This window comes from Lactuca saligna, chromosome 5 (assembly GCF_052625555.1).
Source record: "Lactuca saligna cultivar CGN05327 chromosome 5, ASM5262555v1, whole genome shotgun sequence".
In the NCBI taxonomy this organism is placed as follows: domain Eukaryota; kingdom Viridiplantae; phylum Streptophyta; class Magnoliopsida; order Asterales; family Asteraceae; genus Lactuca; species Lactuca saligna.
In genome coordinates this window covers 211,331,119-211,340,526 of record NC_136421.1, presented here as the reverse complement: position 1 = coordinate 211,340,526, position 9,408 = coordinate 211,331,119, and the positions used below count along the sequence as shown (strand labels likewise).

At 33.7% G+C, this 9,408-nt stretch overlaps 1 protein-coding gene across 1 annotated transcript; it reads left to right on the top strand.

Annotated features, from left to right (window-relative positions):
• Positions 1 to 5,432: 5,432 nt before the first annotated feature.
• On the top strand, positions 5,433 to 9,081 carry DER1 (DERLIN-1). The gene is made up of 7 exons (XM_078958554.1): positions 5,433 to 5,550; positions 7,234 to 7,369; positions 7,483 to 7,556; positions 7,628 to 7,721; positions 7,908 to 8,036; positions 8,135 to 8,295; positions 8,765 to 9,081. The coding sequence occupies exons 1-7, from the start codon at positions 5,534 to 5,536 to the stop codon at positions 8,874 to 8,876; spliced, it is 723 nt and encodes a 240-aa protein (XP_078814680.1). The 5' UTR covers positions 5,433 to 5,533; the 3' UTR covers positions 8,877 to 9,081.
• The last annotated feature ends 327 nt before the right edge of the window (positions 9,082 to 9,408 follow it).

Sequence of the window (9,408 nt, the reverse complement as noted above, 5' to 3'; positions counted from 1 at the left end):
GGTGATGAATGTGTCATGTTTCATGTTATATTCTTTATGATGATTATTCAATTGTTAGTCACACAATCCCCCAGACGTTTCCGCCGTCTGGTTCGGGGGTGTGACATAATCCATTCTTCACTCCATTCATTAGATGGAGCAACACTGGTAGGATCTCGATCGGAGTGGACCTGCGAATTTTCCTAGCCGGTATGGTTGACATATAGTATCCATTTGTTCACCAAGTTGTTAGGCACAACCTTTAAGCCTTCGACTTAAGGGTAAGAGTTAGCTTCTCTCAAGGTTGGTTAGATGCAATGTTCGGCTGTAGTATCAGTGTCAGACCATATCTGTGAGCATTCGTCAACATGGTTGAGGTTCAGATGGCTTTGTATGTCTAGAAGTCACATATAGTTTCAGAGTCCTCAGATTATGGTCAGGATGTTATTTCTTCTCGGTGTGATTTAGTTGTAAGTGTTAGTGTTGTCTCTTCGTCGCATCACATATTTCTCGCTAAGGATTGAAATGGTTTTTGGTATAAGAGGGAAGTGTTTGTTTTAAGCATTGTCACAGTGCTACTGCGGTCATGAATTCGATCTTTTGGAAGATTCCGCTTGAGTTTAGTTATGCACTTGGTTTCGAGAATCATTATGTTGGTCATTGCAGAATTCTGACACTTGGAATGGCCTTGGATTATGGAAGGAGATATTTGTAAGGATTGACTTTAAGGATGAAATATAATTTAAGTGGAGAAGATTTGTAACACACGTTTCCTAGATTGGATCAATGGATAGTACACAGGAGTCAAAGGCATGGTTTTTAAGGAAAACCATATGCCACGACGTGACATGAAGGGTGTCATGATGTGGCATAGAAATTTCATATTGCGTGTTCCAGATGATTGTCACTATTGGATTAGGTGTCTAAGCCTATAACTATAATTGGTTTGTAATTGAATTTATAGTGACATGGTCCTTTTCGGTTGCGTTCACACTAGCAAGTAGACATGATGATTAATTAAAAAAGAGGAATAATTTATTAATTTGATTGATAAATTGGAATATATGGTTTATTAATATGTTATGGAAATAATATATTAATTATTAATCATATTATTAATTAATATTTAATCAAAAATTAATTTGGAATTAATTTTGGGATTAAAGGAATTAATTGAAAGTGCACAGGCTGTTTTGCAATTAATTAATAGTTATGGTTTGGGCTGTTGGATCATCCTAAGTGGGGTTGGCTGAAATTTCTAAAGGAGTCCCTTAGAAATTTGTCCAAAGCCTTAAGGAAGTGGATCCATGGGTTGCTTGGGGCCTAAGCTGGAAATTAGGATTTCCACCTAGAAACCCTAGCTTTGGGGCGAAGCAACCTAACAATATAAGGAACATTACCCCTTATGATTTTGGCCACTCTAATAAACCCTAGAAGAGCTAAAATTTTTAGAAATTACCTCCTCTCTCATATCTCTCATAATCATCCTCTTGCTTGGTGTGTTTGTGAGCCATTAGATGTGTGATATTTGTGACACTAAGTTCTCAAAGTTAAGATCTTCAAAGGAAATCATTGTTATTACTAAATAACAATAAAGGTATGTTTCTAATACTTCTTATGTTGGTTATGAAAATTCTAGGAGCTTTCTAGGGTTTCCTGTTTTTTTTTTTTTTTTTTTTTTTGTATGTTTAATAGTGAAAACATAGATCCTCAAAATTAGGGTTGCATGTACACATATGATTGTTTGCTATGTATAAAACCTATCTTTGGTATCAGAGCGTATGGTTTTTTGTTCTCAATTAGATTTGGTACAATTAATTGAACTAGACAAAATTAGCGTTTATGGCAATTAAACCCTAAGGCCTTTAATTTTCTCAAATTAGGGTTTAAGAACCTTGCTTTTTCGAAACTCCCTAAGGGTTTTCAAACCCTTTCCTTTGGCCACCTTGGAGTCGAAATCTAGGGTTTCCTAACCCTAGGATTTTCGATTTTTAGGCAAGGTTGAAAGTCTTGCCTTCTACTCCAAGAAGAAGATTTCGAAATCTAAGGAATTAGTTAGTAGGTTGTTATTTTTGGTAATTATCTTGTAATTGTTAAATTGTATAATTAAAGATATTCCTACCCCAAGTTTCGAAATCCATGGATAAAGGGTTAAATTAAGTTAATCTATTTAATTTAAATTGATAATCCTTATGTGATTTAATAATTTAATTAATTGTTTGATTTTTGGATAATTATTAAATCAAAGGTTTTTAAATTTTAAAATTCTAAATTAAATGGTTATAATTTTCGAAAATTTTAATAAAATAAAAACCCTAGTATTTTGAAAAGTGAGAGTCCAGGCCCTTGGATCTGACCATATCTGTGTTGGGAGCTTCACATAGAGGTATAAAGTTTCAAGCTTTCTTACTCTTTTGATTTGTACATCATAGTAGAGTATTTTAGGGGTTTTGTCCTAAAAGTTGGAGACTTTATGAGATATTGAGTACCAGAGACTTTGATCAACCCCTTTGAGTGCATTTAGTGGTGTAATGTCATAAAAATCCAATCTTGGACGTTGGAATCAAGCCATGCATGAGTTATGAGCTTTTTGAGATAAGAGAGTGAGTGTTTTGTGTGTTTATGACCATATCAACCATGAAAAGCCTTAAAGTCACTGACTTTATGGAGTAAGAGCTATTAGGGAGTCCAGATTTGTGATATGGGCCAAGGTCTTAACTGATTAAGCCCAAATGAGTGAGAAGAGTGAAACTGGGAAATAGGTTGGGCGTAATCCCAATACACGCAGCGTAGGGGTCGAGTATCCTCGATGCCTGCATGACAGCTGAGTACACCTAGCGTAGAGAGCTGGTACACGCAACGTACTCCCTGCTGTTGACTTTTTGGTTGGCTTTTAGGGTTTGGTCAATTTATGGACTATTAAGGCCACGGAGGGTAAAATGGTCTTTTACCATTCTGTAAGTTTGTAGAAAGGTTGGTCTAGCTTCATTGAGAGCCGTTATTAATTAGGGATAAATATCGTATTGTGTTAGGCGGAGGCTAGACCGGTGATTCGAGTTCGAGATTATCCGAGTTCTTACGAGGTGAGTTTTCTCACTATACTTTACCATGAGTGGTATCTGTGTGTGACTGGAGGGTATTATGTGCTTATTGAGTTATGTGATATTATGCATCTTGTTCGTGTGATATATATGTTATATTTGTGTTTACTGAGATCGGACCGGAAGGTCCAACCCAAGTCGTGGGACTAGAGTGTTTCCACTGAGACAGGACCGGAGGGTGCAAACCGAGCTATGAGACCGGAGGGTCCCATTGAGACACATTGACCAGAGGGTCTTACTGAGTTATAGCCTTGAGTGGCTAATAAGTTGTGTGTGCGGTATTTTGGATAACGCACTAAGTTTCGTGCTTACCGTGTTATGTGTTTCAGGTACTCCCGAGGATAACGGAAAGGCATCAGCTTGATTGTACACACACGGGAGCTGGTGATATATTTTTGGTGGATCATGGATTGTGATAAATAATTTTTGAAATATGTGTTGATAATTAATATTTGAGATTTTTTAGAAAATGTGACGTGTTTTTAAAATTTTATCGTGTAGAAAATGAAAGATTTGGTTTGAAAATTTACAGTGTTACATTACCTTTTGTATATTGACATGTTTGTAGATTTTGCTTCCTACATAGAAAATAAATTACAAGAACGGTCCATATAATTTACAAAAATAGGTCCCTATGTAGAATTATATTTACAGAAAATGATGCATATGTTAAAAATCACATAAATACCCCTTCCTAACAGCAAAAAGTGAGGTTTGATCCCTACATAGAAAATAAATTATGAAACGGTCATTATAAGTTATAGAAAATGTCAATGTGCAGATTTTTGTACAAAAAATGTCTATGTATTTAAAACGTTTGTATGTTGGCAACTTTGGTCCATGTGTAAAAACAAATTACAAAAATTATCCTTATAATTTACATAAAAGGTCCATATGTATTTTTTCATAGAAATGACCCATATGTTATAAAAGTTATAAAAATACTCCTTGTCTAATACAAAAATTATAGATTACACCCCCACAAAACGGACATGATCTCACCATAGTTATGAATTAAATAACATTACAGTAACTAACCTGATTTAAGTGGCCATGATGAACCATGCTAAGAATTCAAAGAGTATAATGCAAATAAAACATGAATTTACTATATTATAAAATTTGTCCAAAATAAAACCATAAGAACTAAATGCATAAAAGATGGAAATCGAACAACAAAATCATAATTAGTTTTTAGCCTAACAAGGCTACAAAAAGCTTACAAATTCTGAAATCAAAACTTACGTTAAACTTCCTCAACCATCCTTTTTGTCCAAGTTGAGAGATAAAAAAAACACGAGCCAATTTCTCTTTTTACGAAATCAGGAAACTAATTAATAACTGTTGTCGGAAAAATACACAACATGTGTTTTTCAAGAGGTAAAGTACACGATTTATGTAATCTTTAAAGTATGATGCCTTATCTTGAAACTTTTCCAAAATACAATGCCTTTTTCGACTCGAAATCATAAAGTACACGACATGTAATTTTTTGTATGGTAAAATACACGGTCCAAATTTATTCAAAAACACAACCGTACTCTCAAAGTCTTCAAATACATGAATGTGTATTTTTTGTGCCTAAAAATACAACGATCGTGTAAGCCTTCTGTTTCATATGATATTTTTTATAAAATTATTGCGTTATTGGTCCATTTTGCTTGAAACTTTGCCTAGAACCTCCCCTTGTCATCCCAAGTTTAGTCATGTCTTAAAAAAAGTCCTTACATATCAACAAAAATGCACACCTCAAAGTATTTTATCAAAATGTAAAATGCCCCAAAGTTAGATAAAATGCATAAAACTATGACTAAAATGTTATGCAAATACAAGAAATAAACATGCTAAAAGATACATGAAATGCATCTAACATGTAATCATAAAAATAATCGGAGCATCAAAATCTTAGACTCAAATTTGACTTGTAAATTTTTTTTAAGACATAAGACTTAGAATACTTTATCATTTACAACACCCTATTTTCATTACTTTGGAAACTTAACTTACATGATACCATACCACTACAACATACCTACAATACATACATTCAATTTCAATTTTCTGAATACTCCAAAGCTGACTTGACAAATTTATGAGTGTTACATGTAATTATGTAAAAGGGTAACTTGATATACGAGGTGTTAGTAATAGAAAAAGAAAAATAATTTATTTCATCACAACCCCCAATAATTTAAATTATTAACATATCAAACCACAACATGTTAACAATAACAATCTCAATACCAATTGATTTTGGTTGCTCAAGAAGTCAACAAGTCAATTATTAGAAACCACCCGAACTGAAAACGGGTCAAATACCATGGCGAAGCTTCCAGACTACGAAATTGTCCATCTTCCGGCTTCCGATGGGAAGTTATTCATAAACTCGCATCAATAGTCGTCTCTTTCTTTCTCATCAAGAAATAATCCGTCGCTGCGTCGCATCTGCTCCAATGTCATCTCCTGCAGAGTAATTTTCTCAAATTTTCACTTGCGATCATTCGCGTGCTATGCTATTTCTTGATTTTCGTTGATTTGTAGTGTTAGCTTATTTAAATTGTGCAACGATTCAAATGAGGCTTAACCACTTGCTATAGCGATTCGAATTATGTTTGCGTGTTTGTCTATCTGATTTTGTGATCAGAGAGTTGATATGGAGGTTGCACTGCCAATTAGGTAGTTGTTGGGGGAGCTTATGTGCGCAATTCATGTTAATTTGAGTTTGTTAGCCGAATTATTTTACTTTGTTTGCTCATTTAGAACGTGATCTTTTTTATTTGTATGTTTAGCCGATTTTAATTGTTTGTTTTGCAGATATTTTTGTTTGATTTGCAATCTCCATGATTTAGTATGTTCGTTAGGAATTTGTGTAGTGACATGCTGTTAATCTTTGGTATGCTTAAGTTTAACTGCTAATTGTTTTTAAAAATACATAGATTAGTCTATTGAATTTTGGCCTAGGTTTTACTGTTATTGTTAGGTTTGCTCAGCTAGGGCTTTGAAAGGATCCCAATTGGCCTGATTGGCATGTAGCAAAGGGGAAGAACATGAGGGTTGTCTGATTGCGCTCCAATCTTACATTCTTTTTTATCTACTTATGAAATTAATTCAACAAAGAGGCACGAATTAGGAAGATATGCTCAGTTTATGCAGCTATGCTTTCTAAGTTACCTTTTTTACAAAAATGGCATTTCCAGATTTTACTAGAACTTCATGACGTACACACAGTCACACACTAGATATCAACACTTTTGAATTGTTGTGGTGGAAAGGTGATGGAGGAATCCTTGAAAAGGTGTCTTGAGACTTAAAAGAATCAGTTATAGCTAAGACCAAAGTCTGTCATTTATTGAAAAAATACTTCCAGACGTATAGATTAGCAAAGTTAATGGTGCAAGTAATGTGTCTATCATCAAGATTAAGTATCCAAATAAATTTGAGTATACAAAAGAAACACTTTTATTGGATTATTTGAGAGCTGTTATGTTGCTCACTTGTTCTGTCCTTTAGGTATTACTTGCACAAGAAATATATAACTGTAACCCAATAACAATATATAAAGCTTACAAATATGGCTCAAGAAAATGAGAAGTATATAACTTGCCAAGTAACATTGTTCACAGTCTATTCTTTTTGGATGATTCCTAGGATAAATGCACAGAATATGTCACTATTGGATGTTTGTGGACATCATCACGTTACTTTATCATTAAAACCATGTAATAAAGCTCTTTGACCTACAAATCAAGCTGACAATAAACAAAATGTATGATATGCAAATATTGTAGGGTAGATTTGGATAAAGTACTACATTTGATGCTTAACATTTGCAACTATAGCTTAGGCTTAACTGTCCAATTTTGTTATGATCACGACACACGAGAGAAGCTGGAGATGAGATTACAGTTTACAGATTACTTCTAGAATAAAATCAATTAAATTGCTAAATATGTCTTGAATTTTTCCAAATCGATGTGCGATTGTTTTGACCCAAAAAATGACTATATTTGACTTGGGGAAATTCAAAGATGGATTCTTTCTTTTTTTGGTGTGGAACACCAATTTTTGGTGTTTGAATTACATCTTATTTTTTCCAATATAGATTTTTTTTAAAAATCTTTTTGGATTTTTAGAAGTTTTGTTCTCATTTCAGATTCTACAATTCACTTCCACCTATAAGCAAGGCTTATGGTACCTTGTGTTTAGTGACTACAACACTAGCTACATTGAAGCTATTACCAATTTATTATATCGCATTGATCTATGAGCAAGTCTTCTTTCGCCTTCAGGTATGAATTATAATCATCCAAAAAAATTTCATCTTAAATTTACACACTTGATCCTATATCCAAAAAGCCACCTTAAATGTTTTTGATTTGGATGATCTACTTTGATCTTTTAGGTGTGGAGGCTGCTTACAAATTTCATCTTTCTTGGCCCTTTCTCTATAAATTTTGGAATCCGCCTATTAATGATGTAAGTATAAGTATATATTACAGACCATTTGGCATATATATATTTTATTTATTTTTTGTAACTTTCTTCAGATTAAGATATGGAGTTCAACTAGAGAATGGACCGTTTAATAGACGCACAGCAGACTTCTTATGGATGATGATATTTGGATCATCAACACTTTTGGTGAGATGCTCTATTATAATTTATAATTTATAAAACAACTCTTCAAAAAACATTTCACTTATTTTCTTATTAAGCCTCTGTACTTTGAAAAAAAATTCTTTTGTATTTGGATGACATTGCTATAACAAACAAATCAATGAAAGTATGTTGCTATTTCTTGTATCTGACCTTGCAAATATACTCTAGTTACTAGCTGCCATTCCTTTCTTCGAGTCATACTTTTTGGGGGTATCTTTGGTATTTATGCTCCTTTATGTGTGGAGCCGAGAATTTCCAAATGCCAATATTAACATTTATGGGCTTGTACAACTTAAGGTATGTTTTTCTTCTATGCTACCTTTCTTCATATTCACATATCTGACAAATATACCCTTATGATTTTTCTATCATGAATTGTTTTGTTTAACTTTCAGGCATTCTATTTGCCATGGGCAATGCTTGCTTTAGATGTCATATTTGGTTCACCTATTGCCCCTGATCTATGTGGTATCTTAGCCGGTCATCTATATTACTTCTTGACAGTTCTTCATCCTTTGGCCGGCGGAAGAAATATCTTGCAGACACCAATGTGGTTGTATCCTTTTTGCTCGCTTCACACAACATGTTGTACTGTGTTTGGTTTGTACTGGACTAAGACTTTTGTACTCGACTAAGACTGATAAAAAATCAAACGTTTGTCCCACCTAAAAAGGTGAGACAAAGACTAGCCCAAGATGGGTGGTTGCAACTTTTTTTGTCCCATTCAAAAAGAACATATTGTGGTTGACCTGTATTGGACTAGGACTTGTACTGAGTGAGACAAAAGTTGCAGCTTTTGTATCCACTCAAAAAGGTGGGATAGAGACTAGCTCTCTAGCTCTTTATATATATATATATATATATATATATATATATATATATATATATATATATATATATATATATGCAGTGCAAAAAGATGTGAATGCACTCCTATTCCTCATTAAGAATGGGGCAAAGATTGCAACATTTTGTCGCACTGAAAAAAAAGAAAAATGAAATTTCTTGACTTGTTACTCGATAAGGCGTAAAATGGTTGCGAAGTACAAGATTGGAGCTCCGGTGAATACACAAGCACAGCCTGCTGGAAATACCGGTGGTGTCTTTAGAGGAAGATCTTATCGTGTTGGTGGCTGATTTTGATGTTTTTGATCTTGAAAACTATTTATCTCAACATGTTTGGATGTTAGATTGGAGTAAGAAAAAGTAGTTAATTTCGCCATTTTGGGGTTTCTTAAGGAGCCAGTTGATGAATCCTTTAGAGGATGACTCGAATCGGGATTTATACATTTTGTTTTTTTGTTGGGATTTTGAGGTAATAGTTCGTTTGTGTAGTGCTAAATTTATTGGTTATGAACCGAATACTGATTTAAAGCTAACAACGTGGTATGCCCTTTGTAATTGAAATACAACTACAATCAAGTGTCGACAGCTTGAGTTAAAAATATTTGTTGTTTTTAAAAGATATACGTGGTCTACGAGAATGAAATGAATATGTACATGTACATTCTTTCAAAAATAAATCCAACTATGGCTTCTACCATTTCATTATAACTTGTTGACTTGTCAACTATTGTCATATCTACTAACAGGTTTAATGGTAACTTAGTTTTTGTAAGCATGAATGAAACATGTCAAATGGCTCCAAAGTCGCTCAATATGTACCCAT